Source organism: Trichechus manatus, unplaced genomic scaffold (assembly GCF_000243295.1).
Source record: "Trichechus manatus latirostris isolate Lorelei unplaced genomic scaffold, TriManLat1.0 scaffold00147, whole genome shotgun sequence".
Lineage (NCBI taxonomy): Eukaryota > Metazoa > Chordata > Mammalia > Sirenia > Trichechidae > Trichechus > Trichechus manatus.
This window is the reverse complement of record NW_004444083.1, coordinates 819,044-839,333: the sequence shown is the minus strand read 5'-3', so window position 1 is coordinate 839,333 and position 20,290 is coordinate 819,044. Positions and strand designations below refer to the sequence as shown.

Genomic DNA, 20,290 nt, shown 5'->3' with positions numbered 1-20,290 from the left:
CTATACAGGTCAACCACCAATCTGACAGTTTGTTGTACTGTGGTGGCCTGCATGTTGCTATGATGCTGGAAGTTACACCACCCGTATTTCAAAAACCAGCAGGGTCACCCACAGGGCACAAGTTTCAGTGGAGCTTCCAGACTAAGAAAGACTAGGAAGAAAACCCTGGCAATCTACTTGCAAAAATTAGCCAATGAAAACCTTATCGATCACAACAGAATATTGTCTGATTCTCTTGGTTTGAAGTTGTCATCAAGAGGAATCAATCTCTAGAGGAGGACATCATGCTTGAAGTAGAGGGCCAGTGAGGGAGGGAGACCCTCAGTGAGAGGGACTGGCACAGGAGCCACAACAATGGACTTGAACACGCTGACAATTGTGAGGATGATGCAGGACCGGGCAGCATTTCATGCTGTTGTACATAAGGTCGCCATGAGTCAGATCGACTCCACGGCAGCTAAGAACAAGACACCCAAGTGCTGATGTCAAATGTTGTTGTTAGGTGCCATCGAGTTGGTTCCAATTCATAGTGACCCTGTGCACCGCAGAACGAAACCCTGCCTGGTCCTGTGCCATCCTCACAATCATTGCTATGCTTGAGCCCATTGTTGCAGCCACTGTGTCAATCCATTTCGTTGAAGGTCTTCCTCTTTTTTGCAGACCCTCTACTTTACCAATCTTGATGCCCTCTTCCAGGGACTGGTCCCTCCTGATAATATGTCCAAAGTATGTGAGATGAAGTCTTGCCATCATCACTTCTGAAGAGCATTCTGGCTGTACTTCTTCCAAAACAGATTTGTTCCTTCTTCTGGCAGTCCATGGTACGTTCAATATTCTTTGCCAACACCACATTTGATGTCAAATAGACAGTTGTATTTGGGTATTTAATTCATTATTTTGATTAATAATAACTGATATTTACTGACTGCTCAATATGGGCCGATCGCTGTTCTAAGTGTCTTAGGTGTTATGCATTTATTCCTCCTTTGATGCTCTGAGGGAGACGAGATACTGTTTTTGTCTACATTTTATACAGGAAACAATTGAGACTCCAGGAGAGGAAATAATTTGTCCAGGATTATACTCGTAGTAAGTAAAAGAACCTGGATTTGCGCATAGCACTCTGGTTCTAAAGCCTAAACACTTAATGAACATGCAATGTTCTCCAAACGGCAAATTGTGGAAATCAACGTGATGAGGCCAGACCAACATAAAAAAAAATAATAATAAAATTTAGAAAACTATATCAGAGTGTGTCATACTTATAAAAGTAAGTATTATTTCAGGTTTTGTATGTGTGCACTTGTGTGGTACTTGCAACATTAAGATGTAAAATAGATTTCTGACTGTGAGTTGCAGTCAAACGGTCTGAAAACACCGCCCTGTATCCATCAGGGAGCCCCGGTGGCACAGTGGTTTAAGAGCTTGGCTGCTAACCAAAATATCAGCAGTTCGAATCCACCAGCCGCTCCTTGGAAGCCCTATGGGGCAGTTCTACTCTGTCCTATATGGTCGTTATGAGTTGGAATCGACTTGAGGGCAATGGATTTATATCCGTAAGTACTTTTCAGACAGGAAGAATAGAAAGATTCACTTCATGGGATATCTGTGTCTACTCTGGAATGGAGAAGTCAAGGTCTAATCATCTCAATAACAGCTACATATTTATATAATTCTTGTTATCTTAAAATGTTTCCAGGAAATTGCTAGTATTAACCCAAAACAAAACTCAAACCAAATCCATTGCTGTCGAGTTGATTCTGACTCATAGCGACCCTATAGGACAGAGTAGAACTGCCCCATAGGGTTTCCAAGGAGCGCCTGGTGGATTCGAACTGCCGACCTTTTGGTTAGCAGCTGAACTCTTAACCCAAAAGCATCTAGTTTATGAATATTCCATCAGGGGCAAGGAGATTTCTTTTGATAATGTTAGGGATTGAATTGTATCCCCCAAAACATATGTGTTGTGAATCCTAACCCCTATACCTGTGGTGGAAAGTCTGGTGGTGTAGTGGTTAAGAGGTACGGCTGCTAACCAAAACGTTGGCAGTTCGAATCCACCAGGCGCTCCCTGGAAACCCTATGGGGCAGTTCTACTCTGTCCTATAGAGTCGCTATGATTTGGAATTGACTCGATGGCAACGGGTTTGGTTTTTTTCTTTCTTTTTATATACCTGTGGTTCTAATCTTGTTTGGGAATGGGTTTTCTTTGTTAGGTTAATGAGGCAGTATTAGTATAGGGTGTGTTGTAAATGTTCTGCTGCTATCCATAAGGTTTTCACTAGCCGATTTTTTCAGAAGTAGATTGCCAGGTCCTTCTTTCCAGTCTGTCTTAGTCTGGAAGCTCTGCTGAAATCTTCCACCATGGGTGACCCTGCTGGTATTTGAAATACCAGTGGCATAGCTTCCAGCATCACAGCAACATGCAAGCCACCACAGTATGACAAACTGACAGGTAGGTGGTGGTATTAGTGTCTTAAATCAATCTCGTCTGAGATATAAAAGAGCAGATTAAGCAAGCAAGCAGACATGGGGGAAGATCGATGCCAGACCACATGAAGATCACCAAAGAGCCAAGCAATAGAAGCTGAAAAGAGACAAGGACCTTCCAACCCCCAGAGCTGACAGACAGAAGGCCTTCCCTTAGAGCCAGTGCCCTGAATTCAGAGGTCTAGCCTCCTAAACTGTGAGAAAATAAATTTGTTTGTTAAAGCCACCTACTTGTGGTATTTCTGTTACAGCAGCACTAGGAAAATAAGACAGATAATAATAATCAAGGCAACCATTTAATGAGTACCTACTACACACTAGGAGCCCTGGTGGCCCAGTAGTTAAGAGCTATGGCTGCTAACCAAAATGTCAGTAGTTCGAATCCACCAGCTGCTCCTTGGAAACCCTATGGGGCAATTCGACTCTATCCTGTAGGGTCACTATGAGTTGGAACCGACTTGATGGCGCATACCAACAACTATACACTAGGCACATACTAGATTATTTACATTTATTGTCGCATTTATGAGGACCTGAGCCTCAGAGACTTCATTTCCTTCCCAAGGAATAAGGACCTGATCTGCGATTCAAAACCAGAACGGAAGAACTCCACAATCACATTCTTTCCCTTCAGTCAGGTTGCCTTCCCCACATCTAGCCACAACCGCTTCCCAAGAAGAAATTGGGAGGATGCAATCTTGGTGTTCAAAGTATTTAATATGGCAGAGTAATTGTGGATTAAACGGAATTTTTGAGTTACTCTTGGGCCCTGACACCACTGCTTCACGGTTTTATAAATGGCAAATAGCTAATTTATGAATAAATGCTCATGAAAAGTTAAAACAACAACAATCAACCAACCAAAATCAAAATACTCAATGCACAAACTTGGCAATTCCATTTTGAGAATTTAATCATATTGATATTCTCATATAAGTGTGTACCAAACCAAAAAACCAAACCCGTTGCCACTGAATCGATTCGGACTCATAGTGACCCTATAGGACAGAGTAGAACTGCCCTATGGGGTTTCCAAGAAGCATCTGGCCGGTGGATTCGAACTGCTGACCTTTCAGTTAGCAGCTGAGTTCTTAACCATTGTGCCACCAGGACTCCTAAGTGTGTACAAGGATGCATACATAAGAATGTTCATTCCAGTAATGTTTTTAATAGTAAAAACACGAAAATAGATGATCTATCAGTAGAGGTCTGGTTAAAGAAATTATGGGGTATCTAAAGAATGGAAAAACCCATGAGTATTTAAAAAACGAGGTAGATCTACAAACACCAACATGGATAAAAATGCAAGATACATTATTTAATATAAAAGCAAGACACTGAACAGTGCATATAGAATACTTCTCATTTGTATGAGAAAAAAGGGGAAACATATATTGACTGACTATATCCTGAAGAATACCCAATAAACAGCAAGTGTTATCTTTGGGAGTACAGGTGGGTAGGGAGGAAGATTAATTAATTTTATTTTAAAAAAATCTTAGCTTATAAAAAAATGAGAACTAAAGAACCAAACCTATTTGTATGATGAGGACTTCCATATAACATAGCCATTTGATGGCTTTCTCCAACTCTTATTAAATTTCATCAATTTTGAGGTGAAGAGGCCCAAGATGTCACCCCTACAGGCCATCATTCTCCATGTTTAGATTTACCAACCTGACCTCATACAGTCCAGGCATCCTCCTTGTGGTTTCTGGCCATGTCAAGGGGTCACAGATGCTCAGGGTCAGAAAGATACCTCAGAGGCCATGGGTCCCACCACTCACATAAGCCAGGAAGGCCTCTTACAGCTTCTTGGCCCTCTGACTGCCCAGACTGTTTCCACCCCTGACCTTTGACCCATTCCATGTGATTCAGATCCGAATCTCTAGAAAGCGGCCTCTGACTGTAGCTATGTGTCATCTGCACACCTCTCATGCACGTTCTCATTCCTACATCCAGGTCAAGGTTGGAAACATGAAACTCTGAGCCCTGGCAGAGTCTAATCTGTTGTGATATTTATTTTGATGCCTTTCGCCTAGTGGAAAAGTGCACGTGAGATAACCAGAAGGCAAACGGTCCTCTGGGCGAGCAGAGAGCCCCAGTGTGGACCGCGATGTCTGCTGGGCTCACTGCACCCAGCCACCCAGGATGGCCCGATACCCCAGGGCAACTCACTCTCCTCCCCCCACCCCTGGGAGTGGTTCATAGCATAAGAACTACAGTCATTTAGAAAAAAGAAAAAAGGACAACCAGCGTTTATTTAGTACCTACTGCATAGCAGAGGCCTCCACATTTGCTCATTTATTCCTCACAGCAACCTGAATGGGAAGCCTTCCTATCACTACTTACAAGTGAGAAAGACAAGAGCTCTGAGAGGTAATTTGTTGGTCTGGGGACACATCGCTAGCAAGCTAGCATATGGCAGAGCTAGAATTTGAAGCCAACTTTGACCTTTTTAATTATCCTATCCTTGTATATCTTTTGCCTACATTATCATCACTGGCACAAGGTAACATTTAGATTTTTTATTTTTTTAATAATTATAGGATCTTATTTCAAAACTCCTCGTGGGCAACCTACCTGTATGTTCCTGACTTTTCCTCTTATCTATGCTCTCCTATATATTTATCTTCATAAAAAAGATTTTAAAAAGTTATAAATATATATATTACACTGTCTCAAGGCACAAATTTGTCATTTCATGGAACTACCAGTCTTCAGAATGAAACTTGGTCCCATTTTATGGATAAGTAAACTGAGGCTCAGCACAACTAAATGCAGTTACACAGTGAGTGTCATGGCCAGCACAAGAACAAAGGTTCTGTTGACCCAAGTTTGGCATCATTTCTACCAACACATTCCACCAAACTGGACTTTCGCTGTTAAACCCTACAACAAACCTCAGCCCTTAGCATTTTCATCCCTGGAGCCATTTTCTCTCCCATCTCTTCCACAAAAGAGTATTTTTCACCCGTCTTCAGCAGGGAAAGCTGGTCTTGAGACCATTCTGCATAGGATCATTGTGGAAGGTTGAAGGGGAGGCTTAAAAATAATTACCCTCTGCCTCTCCCAAGTTCTGAACCAAGAGAGAAGATAGAAAAGCGAGCAGATAAGAGCCACAATGGCATCTTTGTTTCTGGCCAAGTTGATGTTGGAGAACATGGCTCACATTTTTGGACAAGGGAGTTCCCTAATACTGGACCACTCCCCACCCTCAGACACACACTAAGAATCAGAGAAACTCATCCAGCCACAGGCAGTGCAGGAGCACTAGTGAGAACATGGGGAAGCAGACAGAGCAGACAGCCCCGTCTCCAGCCCCACAGACAGACTGGGCCTAGTGTCTCCTTTCAAATTCACACAGCAGATAAGCTGTCCTTATATGAAGAAGAGAAAAGGAGGTGGTGAGAGAGGCAGGAGAGGATCTCTTCTGGAAAAGAAGCTTCTGGAACCAGGAAGAGGTACGCCCCCTAACTAGTGTGTTTACATTTCTTCTTCCCTGAAAGATCAAACTGCCCTGACTAATTTAAATAAGAAGAAACCCCGTTTCAAAGTTGAATTTTACAAAACAAGTGAAAACTCAATTCCATGTCAGTTCTCATTTCCACCTCAATCTCAATATGCACATTAAAAAAAAAATACATGTAAATTCTTGATTATGACATTTTCAAACTTCTGCAAGTTCATCTCCAGAGAACACAAAGCTCTAGCAGCTCAAAATGTTTTTCAGATTTTCTTTTCAGCTCATCATCACTGGAATTTTTCTCCAAGCAAGAGATGGGACCTAATGTATTTGAAGATACTTGAAGACATAAACGCAAAATGAATTTACATTCTGTGGTTTTGTGTTTTTTTTTTTTGCTTTGTTTTTTAATTTTCAACACAAAGACTCTATTTTTTGACGGGATGCTAATGCTTCTCTGTGGAGCACATTTTTGGCTGTCTTAGCGGCAGTGAACTCTGGATGACATCTGCAAATTATCTTACGGTGGAAAGGCTGGAGTCGGATGCAGGAAGCAGTGGAAGCAGGATAAAACGGTGAGCCCCAAGTAATAAGCAGGGACTCAGGAGACATGGTAACTCAGGCGATCCTTGAGGCCTCATGGACTTAGCCATAATATGAGCCATGGGGGCTGGTGGTGGTCATGGACAGTAGTCTCTTCATTTTATTTTATTGTACTTTAAGTGCAAGTTTACAATTCAAGTTAGTCTCTCATACAAACATTTATGCATACATTGTTATGTGACCCTAATTGCTCTCCCTATACTGAGACTCCTTTCCACCCCAGATTTCCCGTGTCAATTCAACCAGCTCCTGACCCTCTCTGCCTTCTTATCTCACCTCCAGACAGGAGCTGCCCATTTAGTCTCATGAATCTACTTGAGCTAAGAAGCACACTCCTCACGAGTATCATTTTTATGTCCCATAGTCCAGTCTAATCTTTGACTAGAGTTGGCCTTGGAAATTGTTTTAGTGCTGGGTTGACAGAGTCGGGGGTCACAATTTCTGGGGTTCCTCCAGTCCTGGTCAGACCATTAAGTCTAGTCTTTTTACTAAAATTTGACTTCTGACCCCACTTTTCTCCTGCTCCAACAGGGACTCTCTGTTGTGTTCCCTGTCAGGGCAGTCATTGGTGGTAGCCAGGTACCATCTAGTTCTTCTGGTCTCAGGCTGATGAAGTCTCTGGTTTATGTGGCCCTTTCTATCTCTTGGGCTAATACTTTCCTTGTGATTTTGGTGTTCTTCATTCTCCTTTACTCTAGGTGGGTTGGGACCAATTGATGCATCTTAGATGGCCGCTCACTAGGTTTTAAGACCCCAGACACCACTCACCAAAGCAGGATGCAGAACAATTTCTTAATAAACTTTGTTATACCAATTGACCTAAATGTCCCCTGAAAGCATGGTCCCCAGACCTCTGCCCCTGCTACTCTGTCCCTCGAAGGGTTTGGTTGTATTCAGGATAGTAGACTCTTCTTGTTGAATGAAAATGTAATGTTAAATAACAGTGGGGAAGCTTCAGAAATACTTACGGATTTCACAGTTGGCTCCCACCCAGCCGTGCGGGCAATGGCAGGTATAACCATTGGGTTGGTCCAGGCAGGTCCCGGCGTGATGGCAGGGGTTACTGTCACATTCGTTTATGTCAATGTCACACTCTTCACCTAAGGAGATAGAGAAAGCAGCCCTTGATAATGCTGCAACAATGGTTCCGTCACTCGTCATTTCTTTGGAAAAACAGAGATGGGAGGCTGGGGTCATGATCTTCAGCAATGGAGCCCAATTCACTGTTTTATAAAGTGCAGAACAGTAGCCCTAGTGGCACAAATGGTTAAGCACTCATCTGCTAATGGAAAGGTTAGCGGTTCGAGCCCACCTAATGGCTCCACAGGAGAAAGACCTGGTGATTTGCTTCCATAAAGATTAAACTAAAAAAAAAAACAAAAAACAACTCACTGCCATGGAGTTCATTCGGCCTCCTACCGACCCTACAGGACAGAACAGAGCTTCCCCAACGTGTTTCTAAGGCTGTAATCTTCACGGAAGCTGACTGCCACATCTTTCTCCTACAAGATGGCTGGTGGATTCGGTTAGCAGCCAAGCGCTTAACCACTGCACCACGAGAGTGGCCTGGAAAACCCCATGGGAGCAGTTCAGCTCTGTCACACAAAGTCACTATGAGTTCGAATCAACTGGACGGCACCTAACAACAACATAAAATGCAGAACCTTCACAAAATTCCAAACAAAAGATCTTTGATTTAAGTAAAACTAAAAAAGAAAAAATAAATTGTTGATGAAAGAATCGGAAGCTGATGCAGTGGCGTCACTAGCGTTGGTGTCACCGGTGCAGTAACTCATGGTGTCACACCTCCCCCCAGGGTGGGTGGGGGTTGGGGGTGGGCAGAGCAGCAGGGCCCCGCCCCGCCCCCCAGGGCCAGCCCCGGACTCACAGCCCCTCCCCTCTGGCCCCGCCCCCACCTTCTCCCAGCTCCTCCCCTCCCCCATTGGCCAAAGTGGAGACCCTTCTCCCCTACCAATGGTGCTGCCACCGGGCCACCTACACCCTGACTGGTGGGTGACTGGGAAGGTGATGAATTACCACACTGGGTGATGGCTGACACCAACCCTAGCGACGTCACTGCCTTGGAGGCCCCTCCCCCTGCGGCACCAGCCTACCAGCCGCTGCCGCCAAGGTCCCTGGAGTCATTTTGGTGTCACCCCTTGTGACAGTGTATCAGGGCGCGCGGTTCGCACCCCCCCCCACCCCGGTAGTGACGCAACTGTTCCCACGTCTGATGAACTTACCAAAGTTCATCAGAAAAGCCAACTCATTTCCTGATTTTACTGAAGAAGTCTATTTCATTTTAAATTTCATCAGCTGACTCTTATTTTTCTGAAACTCCATAAAGCTGAAAACTCACAGTCTGGTTTTTTGGTAGCCAAGTGTTTGAGTGTGTGAGTCTGGATATTTGAGAAGTTTGGTATTGTTCTGGAATGTTCTATCTAGGGCAAGCTGTGTACATTTAAAAAAAAAAAGTTGTTGACTTGATTCAACTCATGGTTACCCCATGTGTGTCAGAGTAGAACTGTGCTCCACAGGGTTTTCAACGATTAATTTTTCAGAAGTAGATCACCAGAACTTTCTTCCAAGGTGTGCCTGAATGGACTCGAAACTCCACCCTTTCAGTTAGCAGCCCAGCACGTTAACCATTTGTACCACCCAGGGACTCCTAGCCGTGTACGTAACCTGAGTCAATTATGAAAATTTACTCCACTTTCCAAACGTCTGCATATTCTTCTAGGGGGGACTGCAATAACCAGTGAGAGCAACAAGCTTGACTAAGGAGGGACGATTGTGAGGTCTGGAGTTAGCCTAAATCTAAAATAATCATCCCAGGGAACTGGTGGCCGGATGGAAGCTCACATCCAGCCCAGAGTGTCCTCCCCACAGAAGGAAGATTGTAACCCTATGCTGCGTGATCTCCTGACCCTGCCTAGACCCAGCTTCTCAGGGCATCCTTGCCCCCTTGAGAGAGAACCTGGTTTAAAGTTACAAACCAGAACACAGAACCAGTGTCACTGTGACTCAAATATCAACTAGCAGGAAACAGCCTGTTAACCAAAGTTACCCAGAACATAGCCGTCTTCAAGGCAGCTTAAAGACATCACTGAATCAACACAAAATAAATATGCTTCTTACATTGAGAGGTAACTTGTGCAAGCTGAATAGGAGAGGATACTTCAAATCTAGGATAGCTCTCTTAAAAGTCAGAAAATGAGAAAAAGAAATTCTAAAAAATGTCCTCATTTGCATAATCCATGGAAAGAATGAAGAAAAAATATAACTCCTAGCATTGCTATAAACCCATTGTCGTCGAGTCGATTCTGACTCATAGCAATCCTATAGGACAGGGCAGAACTGTTCCACAGGGTTTCCAAGAAGCAGCTGGTGGATTTGAACTGCTGACCTTTCGGTTAGCAGCCTGAGCTCTTAACCACTGCACCACCAGGGCTCCAGCATGCCCAGAGTCATAGGATAAAGAAAAGGAGTAAAATCAAATATTCTGTCCGTTTTCAAAAGGCAGCATTTCAGTGTACACTTGGGTAACTACTTCCAAGCTTACTTAATTAGCATTAAAGTGCTTTTCTATCTGCTACTGGTTTGCCTCACATGTACAAAAGCCACCATATGTCACACAGAGACCATTTTAGAGCAGAAATCTCACACTATTTTACGTCTGTTTCATTTCACACTCTCCATACCTGGCATCTGACTATTTTATTTTTAAAGTAAAATCTGTCAAATGTAACATTTACAACTTGTAGGTCCTACTAGGTTGATTATAATTCAGGAGTGTCTAAGTGAATTTGTTTCCTGCAAGAAATACAGTCATTTACGTCAATAAAAACGACACGAGATTGATTGCCTCTTACTAACCTGTTGCAAAGGTTGTCTTTCTATTAATGGAACAATCACTCTGAGTGGAAAAGGACATAGACCAACCTATTACAAACGCCATTACACGGCAGACCAGTGGCAGAGACACAAGCAAGGACGTGCTAAGAAACATTAAAAGGATGAAATCAGAGGCCTTGACAAATACACATCAGCACTACTTTCCAGCTGTTTAGGGAGACAAGTTTAATTAAGGTATTTACTGAACAATAGCTGTCTTTAGCAGACAATCTGAACACTGTAAATTCTGAAATAAGACGCCCTGCAAACTTTACAGCAGATGCCACAGAAATGGCCTGTCTTTCCCCTACTTCTATAGCCTGGGAAAAAGCCCCCCTCTGCCCCACGAAGTCCAATGTCAGTGTCAAACCCCTCTGATTTGCAAACCCTGGGCCGTTGTGGAGCTGTTGGTCAGTTCATCCAGGCCTGCTCTGGGCCACAGCTTCCCCAGGAGGTAAGTGACAAATTCAGGGTTCAGGGCAGCCTGACTGTGTGCATTGGTTCTTGGATCTCTAAGGGGGCTCTAACATAGTGAGGGGAAGTCCAAAAACCCTAGGATTGTCTGTTCTTGGGAGCCCTGGTGGCGCAGTGGTTAAGCGCTTGGCTGCTAACAGAAAGGTGGAAGGTTCGAACCCACCTGCTGCTCCATGGGAGAAAGATGTGGCAGTCCGCTTCCATAAAGGTTACAGCCTTGGAAACCCTGTGGGGCAGTTCTTCTCTGTCCTATAGGGTTGCTATGAGTCGAAATTGACTCAACAGCAACCGCTGTGGTTTGGTTTTGGGATCTGCTAGGATCTGGGATCTGGGAGGATTTGGTAGGAATGGAGAACGGCAGGAAAAATATTGAACAAACTCTTTCTGGAGATGTTTAGCAAGTATCTAGGACCCCAAACCAAAAAACCAAACCCATTGCCATGGAGGTGCATTCGACTCATGGCTGCCCCATTGCGTTACAGAACAGAACTGCTCCATGGGGCTGCCATCTTTACAGAAGCAGAGCACCAGGCCTTTTTTCTGAGGTGCCCCTGGCGGGTTCAAACTGTCAACCTTTAGGTTTGTAGATGAGTAGAAAACATTTGTGCTACCCAAGGACCTTACTGATGACCCAGGGCCCCAATACTTAAGGCCCAGAGAGAGTACCAAACCCATTCCAGTCTGCCTTTCACCACTGCAGTGTTCTCAGAGCTGCATCAAGTTAATGATATTAACTCCATGCCAGTCAGGGGTCCAATTAGCTAGCAGCCATTTCCCCAGAATAGGTGCTCTGGCAGAACCCTGGAGTGGTGTGCTGTTCTCAAACACGTTTAGACTTACTCTAAAGGCCTATTTTATAGACTAATGAGCCAACACTTCTAGGTGAATCCGTGATCTCCCAGAGGCTCTCAGTTTGATGCCTTTACCATGCCCCACGCTGGGGTAGGATGACTGATGATGGAGCCACTCGATGGATTCTCCAACCACAAGACTCCCAAAGAGAACTGCTGTTCTCTGCCTTACAATGCTGTTGTTGTTCGGTGCTGTCGAGTCTATTTCGACTCACATTGACTCCATGTGACAAAGTAGAACTACTCCATAGGGTTGGTGGCTCAGTGGTTAAGAGCTTGGCTGCTAACCAAAAGGTCAGCAGTTGGAATCTACTAGCTGCTCCTTGGAAATCCTATGGGGCAGGGCAGCTCTACTCTGTCTTATAGCGTCAGAATCAACTCCACAGCAGTAGGTTTGGTTTTTGTTTTTTTTTAATCTTTACGGAAATAGACTGCCAGGTCTTTCTCCTGAGAGTGGCTGGGTGGGTTCCAATCGCCAATCTTTCAGTTAGCAGCCAAGTGCTTAACCATTGGACCACCAGGGCTTCTTACAATGACCACACTTTTTTCCCTCATTCCTATGCAAGGTGTTTGCGTTATGTATCATGAATTCTGGAGAGCATGTTTGGTTTCATTCATGTTCCCCCTATTGAGAGCATTATGCTTTTATATGCATTTATATGCATTTCTTCAAGACCCCAACATCCCACTTCCAAATGATATGCATTCCAGCTTATTAGAGGAGTTCTCAGTATATGCTATCATCTTTCTTTACTAACAGTTGCCTTAATAAATCTTTATGCTTTTGCTGGCCTGAGCCGGCTGACATTTTATTTGACTTGTTTTTTTTTTTTTTTTTTATTCCATTAGTGTTGGAGAAGAATCAATTACTTTTAAATCATTGTTGCGCTTGAATAACATTTGTGAAGAGAATACAAAATGAAATTTCTCCTTGACTAAGGCTGAAAATCAAGGTCTGAACTTTAAATATTTTATCTTTCTTTCCTATCTACTACATTCTAAGAGGCAGTATGTATAACAGGTATCACATTTGGTAATACTTACACAAATTTACAAGTGTGCTGTTTAATTCTACATCTTGTCCTTGGATAAATTAGGAAACGCAAAGGACAAGAAAATCCAAGTCACACTGCTCTTAATAAATCCTTGGGTTAACAGAGCCTGTGCTGAATGATGTCAATGACAATCATTGTAATCATAATACCTACATAAATACACTACTACTATGGAATCCTGGTGGCACAGTGGTTAAAAGCTCAGCTGCTAATCAAAAAAGGTCAGCAGTTTGAATCTACCAGCCGCTCCTTGGAAACCCTATGGGGCAATTCTACTCTGTCCTATAGGGTCGCTACGAGTCGGAATCGACTCGAGGGCAACAGGTTTTTTTTCTTATGTGCCAGGCACCGAACTGGGTGCTTTAACTGATTTTACAGTACAGAAGCCTGGCAGGCACCACCTTATCCAATAAATTGAAACGAACCTTATCAGTAATGTCACAAATTGATGTCATGTACCACCTAATAGGCTGCAACAGGAAGAACATGGTCTTTGCTTTGATTCCTACCAAAAATGCATAACCTAATCTGATCATGAGGAACCATCAAACAAACCTAAACTTAAGGACATCATACAAAATAACTGGTCTGCAATCTACAAACGTGTCCAAGGCATGAAAGGCAAGAAAAGGATGAGAGATGATTTCAGACTGAAGGAGACTTAGGAGACTTGACAACTAGATGCAACATGAGATTTGGAACTGGATTCTTCTCTATAAAGAATATGATTGAGAAAATCGACAAAACATGCATCGGGCTTGAATATTAACTGGTAGTAATGTTTCAATATGAATTTTTCTGATTTTGATGCTTCTGATGGGGGTACATGGGAGATTAAGAGCCCTGGTGGCACAGTGGTTAAGTGCTTGGCTGCTAACCAAAAGGTTGACAGTTTGAACCCATCAGCCACTCCATGGGAGAAAGATGTGGCAGTTTGCTTCTGTAAAGATGTACAGCCTTGGAAACTCTATGGGGCAGTTCTACTCTGTCCTATACGATTGCTATGAGTCGGAATTGACTTGATGGCAATGGGTTTGGGTTTTGGTTTTGATATGAGAGATTATCCTTGTCTACAGAAAATAAGGACATGTTACCAGGAGGGACCAGTCCCTGGAGAAGGACGTCATGCTTGGTAACATACAGAGTCAGCAAAAAAGAGAAAGACCCCCAACGAAATGGATTGACACAGTGGCTGCAACAATGGGCTCAACGATAATGATTGTGAGGATGGTGCAGGACTGGGCAGTGTTTTGTTCTGTTGTACACAGGTCGCTATGAGTTGGAACTGACTCAACAGCACCTAACAACAACAACATAGAAAATAAACATGGAAGAATTTGGGGGTAATGGGCATCAGGTTGGCCATTTATCTTCAAATAATTTTTAAAAAATGTTCTTTGTAATGTACTTCCAACTTTTCGGTAAGTTTGTGATTGTTTCTCATATATATACATGAGATTGTGAGAAACAATCACAAACATATATATGTATACACACACACACGTATATATATGTGTATGTGTATATATATATATGTACATATATATATTCATACACATAAATATATGGTTTCCTTGGTCGTACAAATGGTTTGCACTCAGCTACTAACCAAAACATTGGCGGTTTGCATCCATCCAGAGGCACCTCAGAAGAAGGGCCTGGAGGTCTACTTCCAAAAGTTCACAGCTACTGAAAACCCTATGGAGCAGTTCTTCTCTGACACACATGGGATCACCACGAGTCGGAATCGACTCGACGGCAATGGATTCTCTCTCTCTCTCTCTCTCTCTATATATATATATATATATACGTGTGTGTGTGAGAGAGATCTCACATATATACGCTAATTAATTGTTTAAGTTACAAATAATAACAATGAATTTGGAGATTATACCGTATGCAGAAATAAAACATATGAAAATAACGCCAAAGACACCTGGAGCGGGGAGGGAAGGACGCTGTTGTAAGGTTCTCACGATAATGGTGCGGGAAGTAAAAACATTATTTGAATGTAGAAGGTGATGGGTAGAGACACCCTTTATTCCTTGCATGGAGATAGTTAATATTTTATCAGCCTCTCCCATGGAACACTAGTTCTCAGGATACAAAAAGGTATTTTTTAAGGGGAAGAAAAAGGGGAAAAAAAGTTCCATAATCAAATATATTTGGGAAATAAGCAAAGACAAATAAGATCCTTCACTGTAAGACCTGTCAGAGTCTTCAACATGCTGACATCCTTTATGGATCTCCATGTGGCGGGTACCGTGTCCCAAATTTATTTGGTCACAGAATCCTCTTCCCTTGGAGCATCTCGTGAGATAAGCGTTCTGTAAAACACATCAACAGCACAACTCTCCCAACATCCTCAGAGAATATTCTGTGATTCTCTGCAGTCTGAAAAATTACCAGGATTGACTAGAGTTTCAAAGATCAGTAAGGGTGACATTTGAACCTACTGCAGTGAAAGAGGCATACCGCTCCAGGTAATCAGGGATGAGTGCTGAAAAGAAATGCACAGGGGTGGACTTAACTTACCTGGGAGCAGGGGAGGCTGGGAGGTGGGGGTGGGGGATACTGGCAGGAGATGGAGGGAATGAACCTTGCAAGAAGAGCCTGCGACAGTGTGTGCAGGGAATCAAACAGGCAGAGGGGCCCAGGATGAGGCTGGAGATGCTGCATGGGGCAAGACTGCCTGGGTCTTCAAGTCCAAGTTAAGGGTTTTGATATGTTTCTTAAGGACAATGGAACGTCAATAGGAGATTTTAAGCAGGGAGTGACAAGATTAGATTTCCATTTTATAAGGTCTCTGCTATGTGGAGAATGGATTAGGAACAAGGAGGAATAGGTGTGAAGATCCAATGAGAAGATCTTACACTGGGGCAGGCAGGAGGTGAAGGCAGGCTGGTGCTGGCTCTGGAAAGAGCTGAGAGATGCTCAGCGTTGTTTAGGAGAACTCAGTGGCTGAGTGCAGGTAACGGTGAAGAAGAGGAAGGCATCAAAATGATTCCCAGTTTCCAGCCAGAACAACTTGGGGTGATAGTTATCGTTGTTGGGGGCCATCGAGTTGGTTCCATCTCACAGAGACCCCATGTGACAGAGTAGAACTGCTCCATAGAGTTTCCTAGGCTGTAATCTTTATGGAAGCAGATGGCCAGGTCTTTCTCCCATGGAGCTGCTGGGTGGGTTGGAACTGCCAACCAACCTTTCCGTTAGCAGCTGAGCACTTAACTTCTGCAGCACCAGAGCTCTTTTGGGGTGAAAATAATAATACAACTTAATGAGTTAGCAAATATTAAAAGAAGGAAAGGAGGAGAAACTCTATGAGTTTGAGGTGTCTTTGAGACATCCAAGAGAAGATGCTGAATAGGCAGTTGAAGATCTGCTAAATATTCTGGAGAGAAGATTGCATTTCCTCCTCCCATAATATATCAAAATACATTTAAAAAGAATGAAAGATTTAAGCGTACAAAATGAAACCAGCCATTATTAGAAAAATAAAGGCGAATATATAATCTTGAAATACAGGATCACTTTCTAGCATAAAACAACAGGGAAAGAAGCAATGGAAAAGCTGAATATTTGATGGTATAAAATTAAAATGGGTGGGGAAAACAAAACAAAACATTGAAACCCATTGGAAAAGAAAACGGTAGTGGAAAGACACCTGCAACCTATGGTAGACAAAAGTGTAATATATTTAACATAAAGGGCTATTTCAAATCAAGAAGAATAAAGATTAATGTGAACAATCTAATGGAAACATAGACAAAAGATATGAGTTGGCACTTCATAAAAGAAGAAACACAAATGACCATAAATAGATTTATTTAAAAAGTATTCAACCTCACTAGTAATCAAAGACCTGCAAATTAAAACAATAAGTAAAATGGAATTTGGGGCCGCCAGAAGGATCATTTTCATTGCTTGTAACAAGATAAGGAGACACTCCTGTGCACTCTTGGTAGGCTGAATATTGGTGAAATTTCTTTGCCAGAGATGAATATGATAATATGTATGTACCCTCCTGGACCTTGGGATTCCACTTCTGGGAAATTATCCCAAGGAAATAATCTGACAAGTACTCAAAGATGTCCATACAAGAAGAGTAATTGCGAACAAACAAAAAAAGAATAGTAGTTGCAAAGTTGTTTATAATAAGCAAAAGTTCTGAATGCCCCAAAAGCTGAATTGAGAATGGTTGAAAGAAATCATGATATTTCATAGAATGGACTGCAGAGTAGCCAGTAAAAATGATAAGAAAGACACATGTTTCTTGATGTGGAATGACATAGATAAAAAAGTAGGTTAAAAGCAGTATGTGTAGTACGATTACTGTTTTATTCAAGTATATTATATATATATGTATAATATACTCTACATACTATATGGCCAGGTGGTTCAGCAGTTAAAGCACTGGACTGCTAACCAAAAGGTCAGTGGTTCAAAACCACCAGCGGTTCTGTGGGAGTAAGACGTGAAGTCTGCTTCCGTAGAGATTTACAGCATTGGAAACCCTATGGGGCAGCTCTATTCTGTCCTATAGGGTCACTGAGTCAGAATCAACTCGATGGCAATAGAGTTTTTTTGTTTGTTTGTTTGTTTGTTTGTTTGGTATATAATATACACACAGAGACCTACAGGAAAATCCCTAGGTATATGCAACAAAATGTTAACAACGGTTATTTCTGAGGAGTGCAGTTTTACATAGTGGGTTTTTTCCCTCCTTGTTCTATGTCTTCTAACTTTTCTTCCCTGCCTTTTATTACCTGTGGGATAAAAATGTCTGGAAAAAAAACAAGATGCTTTCCCAACATTGTTTTGCATTCATTGATGAGTATAAATATCTGTGCGTGTATTTATAAGCCATTCAGCAAAACAAAACCATCTGGAAATCATTTTCTGGACTGAGTTCACTTCTTAGTCCCAAGCAACCTGAATGACAGGGGGTGACATGGATAAACAGGACAAAGGGAAGGGACCTTTGAGAAGGAAGAAGCTGCTTCTCCTACATCTTGACTGTTGGCAGCCTCCCCAGGGACACAAATGGGGCTCCCGAGGGATGGGGACATTCTCCAGGGTGGGGTGCGAAGCTGAGGTACCTGCAGTGGCTCAGCAGGCAATGGGGAGTTCAGGAGTGTGCCCTCCAGCCAATGGTCACATGTGTTTTCCTGTGGGGTCAGTGCCCACCTCTTCTGTGGATACCTTCTGTGCCAGCCTTTGTCAACATGCAAGCCAGAGTGATCCTCATGATTTGGTTGGTTGAGGAAAGCTCAGAAAACATAGACCTTGTCCTATGCTCTTAAATTCAGGACTCCTGGGTTCTGTTGGGAGTCCTGGTGGTGCAAATGGTTAACGCACTCAGTTGCTAAATCAAAAGGTTGGAGGTTCAAGTCCACCCAGTCATGCCTCAGAGGAAAGACCTGGTGATCTACTTCTGAAAAATCAGCCATTGAGAACCCTCTGAAGTACAGTTTTATTCTGACACACATGGGGTCATCAGGAGTCAGGAATGACTCACTGGCAACTGGTTTTTTTAACTGGGGTTCTGTTGAAAAACAAAAGATGGAACATTTTCTACCCCAGTGGTTCATAGAGCCTTTAGAGAATCTCATGAAAGTTTTAGAGTCTGCTCTCAGCATATACACATGATACAATCTTACACATCTATTTTCAGGGATTCACAAACTCCCTGAATCCCATAAGGGGTGACTGAGAAGGAGGAGCCAGGTAAAGCTTGCACAGAATGGATTCCCTAGCCTAGAAGTAACTCTTCTCTCTGCATTCTGGCTGGCCACCAAGGCTATCTAAACAGGACATTGGCTGAGCTCAGCCCCTGCCCTCCTAGTCTGCTTTGCTCTGGGGCAGTTGTCAGCCCTCTCACTCTCCACTCCCCACATCCACACCATCTGCCCACTACCTCTCTGCCAGTTTGTTGTACTGTGGTGCCTTGCATGTTGCTAAGATGCTGGAAGTTATGCCCCTGGTATTTCAAATACCAGCAGGGTCACCCACAGCGGACAGGTTTCACCGGAGTTTGCAGACTAAGACACACCAAGAAAGGCCCGGTGATCTACTTCTAAAACTTAGCCACTGAAAAACTCTGCGGGTCACAGCAGAATACTGACTGTCTGAAATAGTGCTGGAAGATGAGCCCCTAGGTTGGAAGGCACTCAAAATCCACAGCGGCTGCAACAATGGACTGGCGCACGGGACCAGGCAATGTTTCGTTCTGTTGTACATAAGGTGGTCATGACTTAGCGCCAACTTGATGACAACTAACAACAACACAGCATCCGTACCTTCACTAACAATAAACTCTGTACCTAGAGTATCTCCTCCTCACTTCCCACCACCACCAAGCCTCATTTTTCAAAATCCTGTCACCTGTATGTCTTTCAAGAAAATAAATGTGGTAGCTGGATGTGATTTCTATAGAAACACATTTGATCTTTCCCTTCCTCTTCTTGCTTCCGTTAACACTTACACTTCTTCAGGTGTTAGCACAATGGCTCCTTTATCAGACTCCAAAGCTTCAGCTCTGGAAATGTTTGTCCCTGCAAGTCTAAGTACCAAACGCTGACTTTGGAAAAGTCTAATTTAATGAAAACACAGCCAATTGTTTTAAGATGGATTTTCAGCCAAGCAATGCCTCGTTGCGTTTTGCAACGGTATTTGGATTTTGCAATAATTTATGCACAGAGGTTGGTTATTTTTGCTCCCATCTGCGATCTCGGGGATCTTGTAGCAAAGTAGAAACTCAGTCCATCCGTCACTTGCCTGCAAACCCTGGCGTGCACACACATGTGCCATTGAGAGCTTCGCCGTCACACGTGCCTCCATTTAGACAACTGACGTTTGCACAGGGATCCTTGTACAGCTCACAGTGTACTCCTGCGGAGAAACAAATGCAAAAGGCGTGACTTATTTAAGGAATCTTTGGGTCCTATGGCCTTTGAAAGCAAAGTGTTTGAACGGCCTGAAACAGTGAGGAGGAGAAGGGTGTGTGTGTGCATGTGTACGCACACACACAGGCATGCACATGCCCACTCTTGACTTTAGATTGTCATATAGACACACATCATGAGAAAATAACAAGCTCTGCTCTAGCTCGTGGGTCCTACCATCAAGTCTTTTATCTGGACTTCCTCTGACCACATATCCCAAAGCCTGGAAAACAGGAAGTTCAAAGCCTGAAAGATAAACATCATCAGTGACAAATGCTTTCTAAGGCTCGAAAAGAAACAGAAAATAGCCAGACGGACTTAATAAAACGATAAGCAGAATCCTCAAGGTGAAGGTTTGGAGGGAGGTATTTTAATGAGTCCCAGTTCTACTTCGGAGCACTGCAGGAGAGACAGGGAGATGCTCGACACTCAGCCTTCGTCTTCGAAGACCAAATCAGCTTACCAGACGCACCCTATACTAAAGCCGACGTGCACTGTGTACATCTTGCGTTC

The 20,290-nt window shown here is 43.2% G+C and overlaps 1 protein-coding gene across 1 annotated transcript in view; it reads right to left on the bottom strand.

Moving 5' to 3' along the window:
* Window positions 1–20,290, bottom strand: part of DNER (delta/notch like EGF repeat containing) — a 202,234-nt gene that overhangs the window by 17,284 nt on the left and 164,660 nt on the right. Inside the window, 2 exon segments of the mRNA XM_023740087.1 lie at window positions 7,528–7,659; window positions 19,611–19,724. Coding sequence (XP_023595855.1) covers window positions 7,528–7,659; window positions 19,611–19,724 — 246 coding nt within the window.